We start from the raw sequence: 20,089 nt of genomic DNA on the forward strand, positions 1-20,089 counted from the left end.
AAAGCATATCCTCCCTTTTTTACATAATACTAATCAGCAACAATTGCGTGAAAGTTTGTAGTTTTATTTTAAAGTATAAAAAACATAAAAATTAATAAGATAGTTAAAAATTATAGTATAAATTAATTTTATAAAAATTCAAGGGTTGATTTCATAATTAAATTTAAGTAAATAATTAGAATAATACAAATTTAAAATGACAAATTTGTTCCCTAATAATCTTTCATATTTATAATAATAAAATACCTAATTAGACATTTATAATTGTTCTGATTTATTAATTAAAACCAAATTGGAACTTTAAAGGACTAAATTAAAACCAATTCCAAACCGAGCTAAGTTGAAGCTTTTAAACTGTGAAAACTCGATTGGAATAGGAGAAATCAGTAAAAAAAAAAGTTTTTTGATGGTCATACAAATTAACCGACGAGTTAGAATCAAATCGAAACTATGTTCAAATCATAAGAAAGAACATTTTTTAAAAATTAAAAAATCTCTCTGGGCACTTTTTTTTCTTTCCTTTTCCTACTTGTGCTTGCCCTTTATGCATTTTTTTCCTACTTATCAAAAACATAATTGTACCCCTTTTTTAGTACAACATGTGAAAGCAGAAGATCGAATTCACAATCTCTTGATTGGAGATATATGTTAATTACCACTGAATTATGTTCGCTTTGACAGAATTATTAATATGTTATTAATCATTCAAAACTTATACAACATTTTTTATCTCAGGAGACCTCATATTATACTAGCATCTTTATTGGTTCTTCGATTATCCAAAGGTGTATATTCTCATTTTGCCTGGATCTGATATCGACTTTTTCGAGAAAATTGGTCTTCGAGATCCCTATTAACCCCTCAAGAAGTAGGGATTATTCAAGAAAATGGAGCAAGTGGGAAACAATTTTTGAATCCATACATTCATCAAAATTGAATTAATAAAGAGCCCAACTCATGTGGAATTTCCATCTTCCATTAAAAATGAAGGAATATAAGAGGAAAAGGCCTAGGAGCTCACATAATAGCACTCCAATAGGCCCTAATTACAAAAAGAGAGTAATTACAAATTTGGTACACAAAGAAAATTTCATTTTGAGGCTTACACTATAATCATCAACCAGCACTATTCTATAAAACTTCTATTTCTTTCTAACTACAGTTCCCAAAAAGAGCCTTAATAATGTTTTTCCAAGAGATTTTTTTTCTTCTAACCTCTGGAAGAAGATGTGCACAAAGTCTGGAGGAGAATCTCTTTAATTTGCACAAGGTCTTGAGAAAAACCTTTTTGATTGTTCTAACAGCTACCCTACCAACTTAAGCAGCAGTTATATTTCCAAAGCTATGCAGTTTATCATATATGCATACCATACCTACAGTTCAGATAGAGAGATAAAACCCGCCCAAACGCACATCTGGAGGGATGGGTTTTAGTTTCCATCATTCTTGTCGATTCTATTCGCCCGTGGCTTCAGAATGAATTCTGTTGTACAAACGGTATATCGTGGTGGATCGGGACATCTGGGGCTCTCTTTGCAGCACAGCAATGACATCTTTGACCGAAATACTACGAGCCACCCTAGTTTGAGTTGAACTTAGTTGGTTCCTTCCAAATTTCCTGCTCGTTCCTGAGTAAAAACAAGATAGATGGCGTTAAACTACTGCTGGTTTTCTCTTTCCTTTTACTTTCTTCTCTCCCTAATTTAAAATAAAATGCGATAAAAAAAAGAAAAAAAAAAAGAAAAGATAAGTGGAGTGGATGATAAGTCTTGATAACCATTTCACTCCTTTTTATTTTAGAAATTAAGGTTATCAACTTCCACCCGTGTTTTTTTTGTTTCATTATCTACTTCTTAAAAGTACTTTTCAAATTTAAGCAAAATTTTAAAAACCAAAAGTGGCTTTTAAAAACTTATTTTTATTTTCGAAAATTTGGCTAAGAATTAAAATAAGTTTTAAGAAAGGTGAAAAACATATAAAAGAAATGGTGTGGAAACAAGCCTCATTTTCTAAAATAGAAAAAATAATAACAAAACAAAATCATCTTCAAAGAGGACCTTGACCTTCAAGCTGTTGATGCTGATGAGTTGGATGACTATCATTTCTCTGGAAATAAACTTGTTATAACTTCCACATCATATATGATGTCTATGGGAAAACTGTGGGCTTTTTTTTTTTTTTTTTTTGATAAGATGTGTGCCAACTGTGAACTAAATAAGCTTGTATTGGTTTTGACAACCCAAAATGAAAATGAAAATGATAATATTAATATTGTCTGATTTAGTTTCAAGTCTTTGACCAACATCCGATGGCATATTAAACTAGTCAGATGGGGTCATGTTACCTTTCCTATCAGCCTCTTGGTTGTCCTTCCCATGTCTTCCTGCGGCTGATGAAGACTTACGGGCAGCATCTTTCCCTGACTGAGAACCAGAAGCTGAATCGATTCCCCCTTCACGTTTCTGCCGTGCCTGTTCAGCCATAAGTTGCCATTTCGATAGCATGTCATCTCCTCCAACAGCAGCACGGGCAGCAACATTTGCTGCAGTTGTCCGCATTTTATCGTCCTCCTCTTTGTTTACCTAAACCAGAGAATAAATCAACACAGGATTCTCTCTCTCTCTCTCTCTCTCAATTTTATTTTATAGGATTCTTAATTGATCAAGATGTCAAAGTTTAGTCTCAAGTGAGTACATTCTCAATACCTTAACTGATTTCAGCCGACTTTCATCTTTCTCCTTGTCCCCAGCAACCCCAGAACCATCCTCAGGCTGCAACAAATTTTTTTTTTTTTACAATCTCACAACTGAAAAAAGAAAAGAAAACAGGGGGACAAAGGGGAAGATAACTTTTCTAACCCACACTTGTGGAAATAATGTTTGGTACAGTTATTATATTACGTTTTTTCATACCACATCCCATAAATATTTGACATATGAGCTTCATTTTGCAAAAATATAGTCAATACTTCTTAATCGGAAAAAGACATAATTAATAGGACAAGTATAAGACAAGCTCATCAAATATACTACACCTTTTCCTACGCATGATAGTAATACAGTGTTCTTCACATAAAGTAGGATACTCTACACAGTACTACTTAGATACGTATGCAGGAAAAGCAAAAGAAATGCTCACATCATTAAGCTTTCGAAGTTTTTCTTCTTCAGCTTGTTTCTTTTCCCATTCTTCTCTGGCCTTCTGGTTAACTAATGTGATTTGTTGTCGAACATCTGAGGTAATAAGTGTTCGGTGCCTTGGTTTCTCAGAGTCCACTCGCTACATACAATAACATATAGTTTCTGGTAATTTAAACAAAAATGAGGGAAGTAGAAGAAAACTAGACTCAAAAATGAGAGAAAATACACTCACCTGCTTTGACAGCCTGATTAGATTACTTATAATCCCACGTAACCTTTCCTCCACACACTGAAGATACAGTTACTGGTCTATAAAGCTGTTAAGACTTCACGAAAAAAAATGATCAGAGTGACTAGCATCTTACCAATGAGAGGCATTTCTCAACGTCATTGCTCATACCCTTCAAACCACATTTAGCCACTGCCACATACAAACACACCAATTTGCATTAATCAATCACTGTAAGAAGGATGTTCCTTTTTCTCATCTAATGCAAATAAAATTATTCAAGTAAATCGAACATTAAACTAGATATTAATTGAGAAATTGGACACTAACTGATTTCCACTAGCTTTTTCTGTAATGGAGCTTTCTGCAATATCAGCCTCTCTTCTTCTTCTTGTACAACCCTTCGCGATGCTTCTGAAGCTCGACTATCCTCCTTCGCACTAGAAAATAGCTGCTCTTCTTCTTCCTGATCAAAACCAGAAATTTTTTTTAAGGATTCAGGTGATTTTAGTACCAACTACTAACGATTCATGAAATAGGGAAATTATACCCGAATATTAACTCCACTAACTGCAGTAACATCGTTAAGTTGTTCAATGCTTTGATCTGAAAATGCCCCAGATACTTTTTGCTTCTTACTGTTGAGCACACGTTGATTGTATGTGAAAGGATCAAGGAGGTTAATTGTGTGACCCATTTGTCTTTGAATAATCCACGATAAACTTCACTTTCAGGATGTAAAACAAGAGTGAAAGTAGGTTCACCTTGATAAGGGTGGTGAAGAACCAAGTGCTTCAAGGGGCTTCTTCTGGCCAACGGTAGCCTTTTTTTGAAGTGTCCTATTTTGCAATCCAGGAGTAGTTGCAGAAGGAACCTGAGAGCCTAACTGCAAATTCAAAAAAGCAGGAAATAAATTAGTTCGCAAACAGCTGATACACCATAAAAGCAAGCCACCCAAGCATAAGATTAAGCAATGTACATCCTTCTTAAAGATATATAAAGACATAGCATGGATGGGTACATATTCAATCATTTCTTTTCAGAAGGAACATATTCAATCATTTAATACATACTAACTTACACAATTTATCACAATAGACTTATGAAGATAATGCAAGGAAAGTGCTGAACCAGGTGTAAAAAAAAACTCATAAATGAAAAAGAAGCGAAACCTATAGCTAAGTTATAACAAGGTGAATGAAATATAAGGACAGAGAGTCAGTCGGAAAGGCGTAGATCACTGCGGAACATAAAAAATGTGCAGTTGACATAAGCATGCAATATTAACTTTTACAAAATCAAATGTAAGACAGCCTACAGTCTAGCAACAATTACCATAGCACTAGAGTCATGTACAGAAACTGCATCAGACGAAATTGAATTTGCCACGTTGGTAGATGTTGGAGGTATAACATTGTTGGATGTAGGAAAACCCATTTTAGAAGATTGTTTTTCAAAAGAGTCCTTGGAAATTCCTGGTGTTGTGTTAACTTGTTCGGCCTGCACGCTAGAAATAGAAGATAGTCCCTGCAAATTTGAAAGTTGGGTTTTGTTCTGCTCAGCAACCTGATCAGAAGGTTCTTGTTTAATGTAACTCATTGATGACAAAGGGCCTGTGTTCTGCTCTTTACTAGTCGTGGATTTCCAGGAAACTGGATTTTGCTGTGAAGTTAAGTTGTTATGCAAATGTGGAACATTTCCACCCTGCACTCGCTTGGAATCATTTATAGTAACTTGCCTGTCAAAATTTGGAGCCTGCTGGGAAATTTGCTTCACTTGACCCTCATGAGGTTGGGGTTTAAGAGACAATGAAGAGGCATTTATGTTTGACCCCGTATACTGGTGATAACTACCACTGGTTCCATACATGGCAAAAGATTTCTGCTGGAAGTGTAGCTGCTGCTTCTCAAGTCCTGGTACAGGAACTGAGGAGCGTTCCCTTTCCTGAATGGTGCCTGTACTAGAAGAAGTCAACTGATTTCCATTACCATCAGTTCGCTGTTCTACTTCTCGTAAAGATTGCATATTCTTGTCCATCACAGGATAGCCTGAACTACCCCGCCCTTGGGATGCCGGAGAGGGGATGTATGATTGAACTCCAGGAGAATTCATGCCTTTCTGATGAAGTTGTGCAAATGGCCGTGGATCAGAGAAATTTGATGCACCAGGACCCATAGATGGCATTCTAGGAGAAAGTTGCCTTACTGAAGGTGGAGGCTGTAAATGAAAATGGTTAAGATTGGAACCTGAGGAAGGTGACTCATGGACAGACTCTGATTTAATGTAATCAATATAAACATAATAATATCATAATAATAAGAAATCAATCAAGTGCTGACCTGTGATTGCACTTGACAAACTGCTAATCTGAGCATCTGATCCCCAACAACACCCCTCATGAGCCGGATAAAATCATCTTTGTTCATTTCATTTCTCTAAAATACAAGTTACAATTATATGAGACAACCTATACAATCATCAAACTATTTTTCTTAACATATCATATCAAGTCAGAATTTAATAAGATTTAAAAGAGGAGGCACTGTCACACAAACAAGACCCCTTCTTAACTTGTGCGATGTTCTTTAATAAGTAGAGGGTAGATTTTTAGTGTACTTACCAATATACTCGTACATTGATTGATGCATTGTTTATGCATATTACGAAAGAATACAAAATGACATAGATCAATGTAGTTAAGAACAACCGTACTAATTCTCAAACTAAGTCCTTACCATAGGGTGGACTCAGAACAGCTAACTTCAATTTTACCTATGTTGTGACAGTTACAGGCAATAACCAAATGAACTCTGCTCATGTACTTACCTTCAATTTGTTGAATAAAGTCTGAAGCTGCATGGCTCTGTCTTTATCGAGCTGAGGCATCAACACAGGCATCAATGATGCAAATGGCACCTGTTTACTACGATTCACTGAGTTGCTTGCCTGCTCTGAGACCATTGCCTGCTGATTACTCATCTTTTGTAGCTTCAAGTACTGAGATTCATTGTCCCGGTTTGGCATTCTGCTTGAATCATTCACAAGGATTGGAGCTTTCTCTGAACCTTGCAGCCCAGCTGTTTGAGAAAACTGAACAGGAACTTGTTCCACCTCCCCTTGTTCATGATCTGCTTGGGGTTGGTTCTTTGAAGATTGGAGCAGGGGAGCATTATGTTTCTGCTGATTTTCAGGTGCTGATGTGCATCGCTCTAGTTCCATCAGAGACGAATGTTGTTCTTGCTTCAGAAGGAAATTTTGATCTTGTTGCACATGAGACTCAGTATTTTCATTTTGACTAGAAGCTTGCAGCGAGAGGCCAGAAATACTATTGCTCCCTCGAGGGAAGGCTGCATTTTTAGTCACAAATATCATTCAACAATCCCAAATTTCAATCTGAACATCCATTAACCACTCAACGGAAAATTTTATGCTTGAATTTGAACAAATTGTTTTCTACACAATTACAGAAATTTTTCATCATTTAATGAGGGGAAAAACAGCAAATTTTCATCATTTACAAATGCATTTTGAACAAGATATAACAGCAAATTTCAAGATCAGAGGATTTGAAAGGCCAAAATAAAGCTCATGATAAGAAAATGGGTGAAAATTAATTATGGGAACCTAAAATTGCAACCTTTCAAAATCAATGCTACTGTGAAATCTTCACAAAAGTTTCACAACAGAGATGGAGGCAAAGCTATGACAATTGAGCAAGAACAAACAATACCAAAAGGTAAAAATATCTTCACACCAAAATTGTAAATAGGTTTACTCGTCACCAAAACAGTACTAAAATGAGTGTTTTCAAGTTGATTCAACATCCAACTCATTGTTACCAAGATAGGAATCATTTTAACTTGTGAAATAGAAATTTATTCACTAATATTAATATACTATAGGAAAGTCATCATACGTGCATGTAACAGTAAACAACTGGATATCCAGGTAAAACAGATTTTGAATCTCCAAACCACTAAAATTAAAGAAAATTGCTTTCATATACAACACATTTCTGCAAATGCACATTTGGATATGATTTCTACAAATTGTAGCTTCTCTTATTATTTATTCTGACTGATGATACTGTGCTAGCTATAAAATTATGCAACACATATCTATTCATTAAAGTACCACCTCTAAGTTTAGGCTGAAGTATACCTGCATCTGATTCAGAAGTCTGGGAAGGAGCCGGAACATCACCTTCTATGTCTCTATTCAAGGCAGCCTGAAAAGCCTCCACAGCTGCACCTGAATGCATTGTTTCATCCTGGGCACAGCCAAACGTCCAATAGGGTAAAGATTTACAAATGATATCCCATTAATCCTGGGAAAAACGTTTACACAGAAGCACTAGAAGAGAGATAACCTCGTCATCCTCCAGAAGCTTCATAATAGAGGGGTCCATATTAAGCTATATGTGCAATCAACCTGAGCCACCTTACCTTGCTAACAGGCAAACCTGCTTTCCCTGATGGGACTTCTAAAAATTGCTTAGTAAATAACGAGTTGAAAAGTACCTTAGACAACAACAAATCTGCTTTCTCTGAGAAAGAAAGACAAAATGAAACAAATTAGAAGGATACTTAAAAGGAAGATTAACCTAGTTGTTCCTATTCATCCCATTGCCTGTAGATAGAATAGAAAACCAAGTTAGGCAGCCCGTTATGGTCCATACAATTAGAATCTAAATCAAAGTTGGCTCCTACATTCTCAGTTTAACATAGCACAAATTTGGATCATGAGTTTGTAGCATCAAGAATAGTGGTGAATTCAATCCCGTGATGCCAAAAGAAGAGAACTGTTAGGAATATTGTAGGGAAATATTAGAAACTTAATGGAATGGCAAATAGAGTAGCAGATTTTGGAAATGGTGATCCGGGAGACCTAAACCTCTTGAATGCTTAGTACCCTTGAAGTCATAAAAGACAACAGAATTGAAAAGGGGAAAAAAACCAATCAATGAACAAAGCAGATCGAAGTAGAGGGCGAAATTAAATGCCAAAAATTGAATTCCAATTTCATTAAAAACCGACCATAATCAGAGAAAACAAGTAAGTGGAGGAGATGAGTGAGTACTTGAGATATGGGACCGAAATCTGGCGTGAAAATTAGGGGCTCGCAAGAAAGAAGTTGAATCCGAAGAAGAAAGTAGAGATACCGGTGGCGGAGGCAGTGTCGAGACGCTTCCCTGCGTTCCACAAATCGGACGGCCTTCCCAGTTTGCAGAAGAAGAAGAAGAAGAAGAAGCATTAATGGCGTCGCGGCCAAAAGCAACTTTTTTTCTCTACGGGTGTGACTGGGTCGGTCGGTTCGGTTCTCAGACAAAATAATTCGATTCGGTTAATTTAAGAATAAACCGACCGGTTGGTTTTTGGTGTTTTTGGTTTTTGTTTTCCTCTCTGCTCTGCCTCTGCCGACTGTGCCGAAAGAGAGAGTGGGAAAGAGGAAAACAGGCCCATATGAACTGGACAAAAATTAAAATGGTCCCTGACGGGCCTCCAAAACGTATATAGGCCCATACGAACCGCATTAAAATGGGCCCGATGAGCCTCCAATAAATATATATTGTAGATAAGAATACTGATCTTCAGAAAAGATTGATCGTATTGCTCAATTTAGTGTAGATAGCTCAGTCCGTTAAAGCATATATTATGAACCAAAAGACCTAAAGTTCGAACATCCGCTTCACATGTTGAACTAAAAATAGTTGGATTAGTAATAATTAAAATTAAATATTGAACATGAAAATTTCCTATGGATCCTCAAACGACTTATGTTTTTACATATGAACCTCGTATCTTCAGCTATTGGGATCCCACTTCTATACCCACTCAAGATATGCATATTGAACTCGAAGATAACGTGATTCCGTAATTTATTATTTGAGATTTATTTTTATAAATGAGTGGTTCTAGTTTATAAAGTAATATGTTGTGTTATTTCTTGTTCGTGTTTTTGCATCTTTGTAACAGGTCTCTTTATTCCTTTTGTATTTTGATAAAAAAATTAAATGACCAATTTTATAATTTAATCGATTAAAAATTACTCATGATTCCATTTTTGTTCCATAAAGAATAGAGATGAAAATGAGGAGATTTTTTCATTCTCATATCTAATAGAAACCATATAGAGTTCATGAACATCATTTACAGCATTAGCATTGAGCTTATTGCTTAAATTAACTTAAATCTTCTTACTCCTTTCTTAATCTTAACCTTTATTAATTAATATCATCTTTATTATCAAACATGAAAGTAACTAAAATCCCCTAGCAATGGTAACAAGCCAGAAATCTGTTAATTTGCCAAGGCCTTCCAAATGACACCCTCCCCATATTTCGTACATTTAACGACTCGAGCAAAGACGACGGTAACGACGAAGAAGACGAAGACGACAACGACGACACCGAATCTCGAGGAGATGCCATAAACTCGCCGTCCGAGCTCATAAACGAAGAAGTTTCCAACTTATCAGGGTGACCAAAACCATCTCCATTCTCCCTTTTCTTCTCGCTTTTCCTCCAAAACCTAAGGCTCATTCGGAGTCGGGGTCGGGGATTCGGGCGTTCGATGCAGGGTTTCGGTAACCCGAGGCTGAGGACGGCGGGCGGAGGGCTGAGAGGGGGAAGCATTTCTTGAGGGGGAGGATCCTTGGGAGTTCCTGGCTGTGTTTCCCATTTGAAAGGGACTCCTTCAGCTGTTCCACAGTAATAAATGCTGCGAGAAGAACAGCCAACTGAGGAGGTTCTTGATATCACTTTGCTCTTTGTATCCCAATGAAATTTTCCATCCATTTTCTCTCAAATTTTCCTGAGAAAGTGACAGAGATGTTGATTGGATTCTGTGTGGGGATTTGGTTGGTTTTATGGCAGTTTTGAGTTTTGAGTTTTTTGAAGTTTTGTATAATACCAAGGAATTGTGTTGAGGTTATATATATATATATAAAGAAAATGCCAAAATTTCAGGATTTTGATGGGGTTTTGAGGCACATGATCCTGTTCTTGTGAGGATTAAAATGTAAGTTATAACAGGTGTAAAGTTTTCTTTCTTCTTTTTTTGTTGTTTTTTTTTCAAGTTCTTGCTCTCATGGTTTCTTCTTATTTGAGATATTTCTTTTCCTTTTCTTCTTTTTGTTTTTTCTTTTGGGAATTTTAATTTTGTTACCTGAAAATAAAATCATGACTTAGTTCTTGCGATCATAGGAGTAGAAGACTCTAAAATAATCAACCAAACCTATTAAATTGAATCGATTAATTAATTTGACTACTAAATGAAAATCTAAGTTCTAAAGTTGAACCGTTTAATTTAGTTGATTTCGATTGGTTTCGATTGATTTTGATTGATTTGTTTGGTTTCTTCAATTCAAAATCAAATTTGACGCACCAAATAACACCAATCTCGTCAATCTTAAAAGAAAGTAAACATAGATTCTTTAAACTCACGGGTCATAAATACACCACATGAAACAAAGGTATTCATATATTGGAGTTTAAGAAATAAACTCCAAAAATAATATAATTACAAAGTAGCCCAAACTAAGAAAATGAATAATAAGAACTCGTAAATAAATTAGTTTTTTATTAATCAATTATAAATCATCGGCTAACATTAATTTTATTAATAATTAATACATTTTCTTTAACTAGTTTTTGTTATCAATGATTAGTACATTGTCTTTAATTATGTGGAAATCTTTTCCCCAAAAAAGAAAAAACTGAAATCATTATTTCACCTTTTGGTAATGAATGGCCTAGCAAGATTATTGATATCGAAATAATAAATCAATTATTGATGTCATGTATTTAAAAAAAATAAAAAATAAAAACTACAATCTTTTAAATATAAAAGTATTCTTTAAAAATTCTACAAAAATTTGGCCACTCACCTCAAATTCTTTGACAATCATTTTGTCTTTTTTTTTCCTAACTTGATAGTAATCATTTTGTTTTTTCCTAACTTGATAGTAATAATTTTGTTTTTTTTTTTTTTTAACTTGGAAATATTACTTTCGCTCCTGTATATTCTTTTGTTGTTTAGCATCTATTTTCTAAAATTTAAGTCCAAGGCCAACTTTAAAAACTAAGAAAAAAATTATAAACTTAGTTTTTATTTTTTAATTTGGTTAAGAGTCGGAATGTGTTTTTCTAAGAAAAGTAAAAGACATACCAAAAACAATGTGAACAAACCAGACTAATTTAAAAAAACACAAAACTAAAAAAAAGTTATCAAACGTGACCTTAACATTCACAATCTTAATAAATCTAAGTTTGTTACTAGAGTAAGGAAAATTTAAAAATTTTGTGATTGAGTAATGTCATAAAATAATTATAGAACCCTATCTAGAAAGTAAAATCTGTATTTGTTACATGGATTTATAATTTTGTAGGAAAAAATAATGTAAATTTCATAATGGCCCATAGGATTTAGCACCTTATAATTTAAGATAAGCAAACTCATTCAACATAACCACAACTTCTAATTTCGAGTTACACATACCAGCAACCCAACCTAAAAAAGGCATAAAAAAACCTTATCTAGGTTGGAACTATGAAACTGACCTTATTATTATTCAAAGGGTAAAGGGAGTTCACGCCGCCCGCCCTGAACAAATAGGAGGTTAACTTGTGACTAACGTTATCTCCCACCCTTGAGGCTTAAAATAAGGACGAGTCGGTCACCAAAAGTGGCACTTTTTAATGATTTGACTTAGTAGGAGTTGACTTGCAAAATGTTTGAACTTGATTATTTTACAAAGAAGACTTAGAAGCAAAGCAATCCATTCTTTTTCATATAATATTGGGACCCTTCAAGTTAAACCAATGCATCTGTATCTATTTCAGAAAACTTAGAAACTAAATCTAAGTTTTTTAAGTTGCCCTAGAATGTTTCTGTCTTGTGTAAGATATCGATACGACAGTTATGTGATTAAAGAGCGTGTACAATATTAAAGGGAAAAAAAAAGTAACTTGAAATTGCTTTAGTTATTTTGCTTTGGTCTTTCAAATTTTCAAATAACTTATTAGGATAGGTTTAGGTTTGATAACATTTATATTTCCCATTTCTCATTTTCAACTTTTTTAGAAGCATGAGCATTTGATAATTCTTATTTCTCATTTCTCATTTTTTAAGAAACGTTACCAACATTGTGCAGAAGTTTTTCAATTAAAAAACAAGAAACAGTTACCAAATATAGTTTTATTTTTCTCTATCTAAAAAAAATAGAAACAAGAAACTAATAATGAGAAATGAAAATACAAGAAACGTAAACATTCTTTAAGGAAAAAAAGTATCATTAATGTTCCATTACTAATTTAATAGCAATTTAAATCAATTTCAAAACCCAAAACCTAACCCATAAGTGTGTTTAGTACTTCTCCAAAAATAGGCATCTACACATCGGTAAATGAATGAATGAACCAAAAAACCGTCAACAAGCAATTGCAAAATAATTTATAGAAAATTAAAATTAAGGATTAGTGAATTTGCATAGAAAGTTCAATGAGTCGAACAAAATGGTTGAAGATTTATAGACCAAAACAAAATAAATCCGAAATTTCAATAATCTTACATCTAAGTTCTACCAAGAGATCTAGAGTTCGAATCCCCCACTCCTATTTGTTGTACTCAAAAATAAAAAAGGAAAAAAAAAACTTCTTTCAAAATATAACATTACAAACGTGGGGGAGAAGATTTTAACTAAGAAAGGCAACTGACATCTTAAACAATTAACTTATGTTCGAGTCTATAACAAACTACTAAATATTGATACAAATGTCTATATCGTGATGATAAGGAATAAACAGGCAGAAGACCTGAAAATCTCTCAAGTTAACTATAAACAACGTGTGTATTTTGTTTAAAATGCTTATGGAAAACTAGGAGCATTTTGTCCTTAAATCGGTAGTGTTTGGTTAAAATTATAAATTAGAAGCACTTTTCTAAAACCTTAAAAGTATTTTGAGAATTTCAAAAAGTTAAAATAACTCAAAAGTGCTCTTAGACGAAGCTTTAAATTAGCCTCTTTCCAAACGTACTTTTTTCAAAAGGCATCCCAAAATATCGTCCACAGGTTTTTCCGGAATATATCTTTCGGTAAAACAAGCATTTAAGGAATGGTGCAAATGGATTTTCCAGAAACCTAATGCTCTATAGCCCCCATGGTTCTATTGGTCCTTCATCCCCATTTCTAAGTCTCCTATACACATATACAGGCTTTCCTGGATTTTTTGGTTTGTGTCCTATAAAATTTCAGAAATTGATGATATAAAAACAAAAAATTAACATAAATCGAAGTCGTGTGGAAGTCGCGAGCATAATAATTTAAATGGAGAAAGCTACATACTAATTACACTAGTAATTAAGGTTAGAGCTATATATGACTTTAGTGTATGAATCAAACAAGCAGAACAAGTTTCCTGCATCAACTGGTTAAGAATTGCTATACAAAAAGACAGCTCTTACTCGTTTTCGTGTTTCTGCAGCCACTCCAACTATGTAATACTCTATAGCCGCTGAGCTTGTTTGTTTCCTACTCCCTGCACGTGTGACCAGAAAGAAAGAGGACAATTTAACAAGATGAGGTCTAAAGTGGGCAACAGAATTACAGATTAGAGCAGAGAAGACATCGTCTATAAGAAAAACTGGTATGTCGTTAATACGATATTAGAGTAATAGCATTAATCATATATTCAGTGAAAAAGCATTCCCACATCTTGAAATAAATAAAACACAACTGATTTTGAAACAAGTCCATTGCATTCTAAAAGCATACTTGCACTATTTTGCATTCCTGTTTATCACAACCAAGAATATCAGATGAATTGGAGGACGGCCATGGGACTTCAAACTTTATCCTGCGTATTTATACTTCTCATTTTGGCTTAAAGTCGTGTATACTAGATTCTCTTCTTTTTTTTTAAATAAGAAATCGAATTTTTCATCGAGGCAAATGAAAATAGAAAACACAGACAAGGGCATACAAAAACAATAGCCCTTAAAGGAGGAGCCTTGCCTAAAGAAAGGTTCGGTATTAGATTCTCTTATTATATCTATTGTGTGGTTCTCTTAGTTTATTTTCTGAGGCTTTCCGCATAAAAATCTTTTTTGTGAACAATTATGCCACGTTTCCACTTGATTGTCTTCATACCCACAGAAAGTGAACCCCACATTCTTTCCTCAAAGTCAATGGAAAATATGTTCTGGAAGAAATAATAGAATTTTCAAATTGGATGATAGATGTTTTAAAATTTTGTGAGAGATCAGTTTTCTTTCTTTCTTTCTTTTCTTTGAGTTTTTTACATATGTTCTTTTGTAGCGATAATTTCTCATCTATTATGCCAATTGAAGCATCTAGTGAAACTCCTTTGTCTCTTGCTTGTATATCTTCATTTGATCAATGAAATTATACCGTTTCTTTTCTTCTTTTTTTCAATTATTTTAAAAAGATCATGATTCCTCAACATTTTAGAATTGGCTTACTTTGATACATACAATTAAATAAAATACTAGATATGATACAATTAAATTTAGAAAAACAAACGACAAAAAGTTTGTGTGGTTGACAAGAATCTGAAGGATACCTCAGTGGGAGATGAAATGATGGATTCTCTCCCAGAATCGAAAGGACTATTAAGATTCCTGCAAAAATATTCGAGGTATATCAAATTAAATCCAAACTACATTAAGATGTATAAGTATATACATTAATACCTTGGCCTCTCAGACTTGGCAAGATGTTTAGACATAATTGATGCCTGCAATAGATGCCAATTTGTACTGTTATTAGGTACTAAAAACTTTACCTTATCCAGAAAAGGTCATTAATATTTTGATTTGCTCAGGTGAATAAAAGAAACAATATATGGCATGGCACAAGTTAGTCATAAAAGCTGGACAATCATTGAATCTAAGACCTTAACACTCAGAGAGAACTGCAGTCAAAATACTAGATGTAAGAAGATTTTTTTTTCTTTCAAACAAGCAGCAGTTTTACCAGCACACCGAATTCAGAGAGATGCATGCTTCAAAGTGCAAGACCTTCAGATCAAGACGACCAATCACAAATTGCACTGGCTTAAATAATTTGAATTTTTCCACATTACATGATCAGTCAAAAACAAATTCAATGTCATAAAAAATATATTTTTAATGAAAAACACAACTTTCATTGAGAAATGATGAAAGAATACAAGAGGACAATTCAATGTCATAAACGTTAAAAGATATACAAAGTCCAAAGATTTTTTTTTTTTCTTGAGGTGTATGAGAAAGAATTCTTTTTGGATAAAAATGAGAAGTTTTAAAACAACTGAAAGAAAAAAATACAATCCAAAGCTACCATGAACATGCAGTATGCACCATAAATGACAGACAAACATGTATTCAACTGAGCCTTGAAAAACACACGTCGTTATGCTCAAAATAAAATTGATACAAAATGTAACCATAGAATACAACGAAGAGTGACACATTGGAGACTTGGGAGAAGCTCACGGAGATCAAGTAGGAAACTTATGAGAATCTCATTGAAATTGAAGATATAATACAAATTTTGGTTTGCTTAGCAAGAAAAATAAAGTACCTGCTCCTGGATTATGCTCCTTGCCTCTACAAGTTGTGCTTCTAACTCAAGTTCCCTCTCAGTAGCTTCTGAAGTAACTTCAGCTCCTTTCTGAGCATCTTGCAGCTGACCCATCCGCTCCTTCAAATTTCAAAAAACTTATTAACAAGTGTGCATCTCTGTCTAAATAAGAAGGATGTAGTATGAATAACAAATCACCTTTATAGAAGCCATCTTATTTCGAAGGCTCTCTTCAATCTTATCTCTTGCCATATGAAAGGGAAGGTCAAAAACATCCTGCAATTAAACAATGCTAGCCTTATTACCAACTCATCAATCGGGCAAAAGTGAAACCACAGGAGCATAGTTCAGCCCATACCGTCCTCCCACCAAATGGAGACTGTGCACCTTCACTCTCAACCCTTTCATTAAGAGCAAGGGGTTGCTTAGGTAGTCCATTCGGGGCATTTATGAAATCCCGCATATCAACCTGCAAGCCAATATACAACCTAAACTGAACACCCATTGGCATAGACAAGTATAGATGACAGTTACAAAAGCATAACTTAAAAACATACCACAAAGCAGACTATTTAAGAGTGAAAGTAACCAAAAAAGATGCAGGTCAAGAATTCAAAATACAAAGCAAAGACTCTACTTTTAGTGATAAGGGAGAAACAGAATCCATTGAGAAATAATAAAATATTCAGGAAATCAGTTTAAATAAGTCAAACGCATGCACAATGTCACAAACTACCATCATAGAGATCCAAAAAGTTAAGATATCCTACCAATTGACTAACAAGGTGTGGGAGTACCAGCCATACATATATAAAAGATGAATGTCTACGAGGGATTGTAATATTTCCAAAAAAATGTCAGGATCCTGAAGTTAAAGTGTAATAAAAAGTAATGTTTTTGACATCAACACCCATGCAATGTAGTGTTTGAAGAGACTCTTAGATTCTCTTGTACTCCATCTTCTAGACTTGTGAACTACCATGGCCTTCCCTCAGAGGAAATCCCCACTGGGTGTCGTGTAGCCCTTGGGTTGGAGAGAGTTAGCGGGTAAAGTGCAAATAGGAGAATCTCTTGCCATCCTAGAGGAAGGCTCAATCTTATTCAAGCAATATTACCCAACATGCATCTTCATTTCCTCTCCCATTTTTAACTACCCAAAAAAATATATTTCTTGTGTTGGAGAAAATTTTTAGAGACTTCCTACGGGAAGGGTCAGGTACCTCAAAGTGTCCCACCTTATAAATTAGAAGATAATTATAAATGGTCGGAGACCTTCCTCCTCTGTTAACAGGAAACAATACAAACTTGTATCAAGAGCACAAAAAAGCAAAAACAGCTTAAATGCCATGGGGCAAGATGTTCCAATGTCACAGACCTGCATTGATCGCAACAATGCCTTCAAATCAGCATTTTCTGACATCAATTCTTGATTTTTAACTTCATAAGCATCCACCTGACCATGAAATGTTTGCAGGATTCAGGAATATTGTAACCACTAAAAGATCACTAAAAAGTGAGGCTCACTTTCAAATATTTCTATAAGAATGTAAGTTATTCACATACTATCTTTTTATAGAAATCATTATCAGTCTTCTTGCCATTCCAAGTTCCCCGTTGCCGCCCTTCTTTCTGCTCATTTCATAAAAGCCATTACATGAAATGATCCATTATATTACAACATTAATAAATAATTAAAATATACCTGTAGCAGATTCATTATCTCCATTCCAGATCTAGATTCTTTCTTTTTCTCCATTAAAACTTGGTTTAGCCTTTCCTGCAGAGACATACAACAACTTCTCTTTTAAATAGTATTTCAACGTGAATAAAAGAAAAACTAAGCAAAAACTAATGCCCAACAGAATCCAACCCTACGACAGAAAAGCATCTCATAGATATCCCACCTGCAATTTGATGTAGTCCTTTTCTTTCTTCTTCATCTCATGTATTTGTTGAGTCCTTACTTGCTTTGGTCACATAAACAGAGAGAAAATTCCGTCATCAATACTGAGACTATCGCACAGAAACTAAAATATGTCTCGCAGAATCTAACTCCCTAACCTGATTGCCAATGACCATTCTTTGAAATTCATCCTTTTCTTGCTGTAGCTTTTCAATTTGAGCTTTGAAAGCTGCCTTAGCTTTGGTGTCCTAATGTGAAAGAAATTGCTCGGTCAATAAGAATAAGAAAAGGGAATCATAGAATTTACAAAAGTCCCAAGATTGTACTGTTCGTGTAATTGTTGCTATCTCCCTATCTTTAGCTTGTATTACTGACTCCAGCCTCTCAACTTTAGTCTCCAATCTTGATATGTCCGAAAGTAGTCTGCAGCAAGACAATAAAGGGAGATGTGGGCAAATATAAAGATAAGTTGATATGGCAGTGTTTCAAGAGCCCATGAGGCGAATTAGAATAAGACACTCCATCATACAAGTGAAAGAAAAAAACTACATAAACAATAAATGTTTCAGATCACTTCAAGTGATTGATAAATCAAGTGATTTGTTGACTGTTCGAGAATATTGTGTTCATGTTTCCTATTCTTGGGTTCTGCTAGATAAATCTTTAAGTAACTGTGAGCTTTCTGTGAGATGTTACTCCTTCGATTTCCATAGGCTGATGCCAGTTCCATTTTGTTTATCAATGAAATTGTTTCCTATTAAAATTTAAAAAAAAAAAAAGATAGAGAGAATAGGAAAGTGCTAACAATAAACATTGATACCCCTACCAAACAGCATATATTGATGAGTTTTTTAGCACAGACGTACGAATTCATTCATAATTTAACCGTTCGGTGATATCATACGCTATATGAATTCTGCAAAAGTGCTATTACCTTTGTCTCTGTTCATTAGCAGATTCCCTATACTCAATGTCACGCTGTCTCTGCTGAAGCAAGAAATATATACAATTGCAAGTCCTCGCAATTGACACCTACAGATTTCAGTGGACATATCAAACGCAAAATAATTGCTCTAAACAATGAAATGAAAAGAAAAAACAAAAAACAAAACGTGCTCATTGCCTAAAAGGTCCAAAACAAACCGGATCATTCGAGAACAGATCGAGCGAAGCTGGAAATCCAAATGTGATAAGCGTCTGGTTCAAATACTTAGCGCAGTGGTCCAAATTAGTCACATCCGCAAATGTATAGTCACTGAATCACACACAAAACCTCAACCATCAACACATTAAGCCTATACACTCGTTACACTTACATCCGCTACAAAATCGACAAAATTCCAAAAGAAATATGAGTAGTAAGCCCTAAAATGCAGAGGAAACTAACCCGACCGAGTATATAGACTGCGGAGATGGCTGCAAAAGGAAAAAGCAGAACACAAAAGAAACAGCAACAGAGTGAGACAAAAAAACGAGAACAAATGGACTGGTATTACTATTACCGGAATGTGAGAGCTGTGGAGGATCTTACTCTGAGATCAAAGTCTGTTTCCGTCGCTGCCATTGTTGAAAGCTTCTAGAGAGAGAGAGGGGAGAGAGAGAGAGAGAGAGTTACGGGACTTGTTGGGACATGGAAGAGCGAGAGGCTGGATCAGGTGGATAGATCCACTGCGGAGCGGTGGAGGAATTTAAGAGGGAATATATACGAATTTTCGAGAGTTTGAAGAGAAGGAAGCGGGTGGTAATTTTCCGTTAACGGACACCGTTTCCATTTTGTAGTTGTGAGCTATGGTTTGAAATAATCATGTGTGGTGACGTTCACTAACTTCTCCTGCACTACTTTTTTTTCCGGAATATCAAAATGAAAATCAATCAAAATAAAAATATTATTTATTATAATTTTTCTGGGATTTTTATTTAATATTTACTAAAATTATCTGATATATTATAATTGCCAGTATGTACTTTCTTAGTTTGGCTAAAGTAATATTCAGATTTATTTTATTTTACAATTACTGATAGTACATACTTTTTATTACAATAGTTTATTTACTGTTGACAAATCTTAAATTATTAAAATATTTTTTTTTGGATCAGTCATTAATATAAAATATTATTATATTTTTTCTTTACATTATTAAATTTTATTATTCTAATATTTAATGATAATGAATTATATTTTAACAAATTTATTGATATTAATTAATAATAACAATTTTAAATTAAATAATTAAA

At 34.3% G+C, this 20,089-nt stretch overlaps 3 protein-coding genes across 3 annotated transcripts; all 3 read right to left on the reverse strand.

The window, feature by feature from the left end:
* Positions 1–958: 958 nt before the first annotated feature.
* Positions 959–7,878, reverse strand: TAF4 (TBP-associated factor 4). The gene is made up of 14 exons (XM_022297606.2): positions 7,739–7,878; positions 7,531–7,639; positions 6,196–6,716; positions 5,709–5,804; positions 4,705–5,586; positions 4,134–4,255; positions 3,920–4,007; positions 3,700–3,835; positions 3,506–3,561; positions 3,373–3,429; positions 3,139–3,279; positions 2,706–2,771; positions 2,345–2,582; positions 959–1,628 (listed from the first exon to the last, which is right to left on the reverse strand). The coding sequence occupies exons 1-14, from the start codon at positions 7,775–7,777 to the stop codon at positions 1,456–1,458; spliced, it is 2,724 nt and encodes a 907-aa protein (XP_022153298.1). The 5' UTR covers positions 7,778–7,878; the 3' UTR covers positions 959–1,455.
* LOC111020830 (uncharacterized) lies at positions 7,769–13,526 on the reverse strand. The gene is made up of 2 exons (XM_088127241.1): positions 8,449–13,526; positions 7,769–7,998 (listed from the first exon to the last, which is right to left on the reverse strand). Exon 1 carries the CDS (start codon positions 10,163–10,165, stop codon positions 9,641–9,643), a length of 525 nt encoding a protein of 174 aa, XP_087983367.1. The 5' UTR covers positions 10,166–13,526; the 3' UTR covers positions 7,769–7,998; positions 8,449–9,640.
* Positions 13,527–13,667: 141 nt separating this feature from the next.
* Positions 13,668–19,595, reverse strand: LOC111020896 (uncharacterized). The gene is made up of 16 exons (XM_022297699.2): positions 19,386–19,595; positions 19,242–19,270; positions 18,998–19,109; positions 18,789–18,886; positions 18,181–18,277; positions 18,013–18,102; positions 17,856–17,918; positions 17,654–17,728; positions 17,515–17,580; positions 17,327–17,404; positions 16,310–16,420; positions 16,150–16,227; positions 15,952–16,071; positions 15,081–15,124; positions 14,951–15,008; positions 13,668–13,906 (listed from the first exon to the last, which is right to left on the reverse strand). Exons 1-16 carry the CDS (start codon positions 19,416–19,418, stop codon positions 13,874–13,876), a joined length of 1,185 nt encoding a protein of 394 aa, XP_022153391.1. The 5' UTR covers positions 19,419–19,595; the 3' UTR covers positions 13,668–13,873.
* Positions 19,596–20,089: the final 494 nt, after the last annotated feature.

This window comes from Momordica charantia, assembly GCF_013281855.1.
Source record: "Momordica charantia cultivar OHB3-1 chromosome 8 unlocalized genomic scaffold, Mcharantia_2.0 BLBB01000008.1, whole genome shotgun sequence".
Taxonomy (NCBI): Eukaryota; Viridiplantae; Streptophyta; class Magnoliopsida; order Cucurbitales; family Cucurbitaceae; genus Momordica; species Momordica charantia.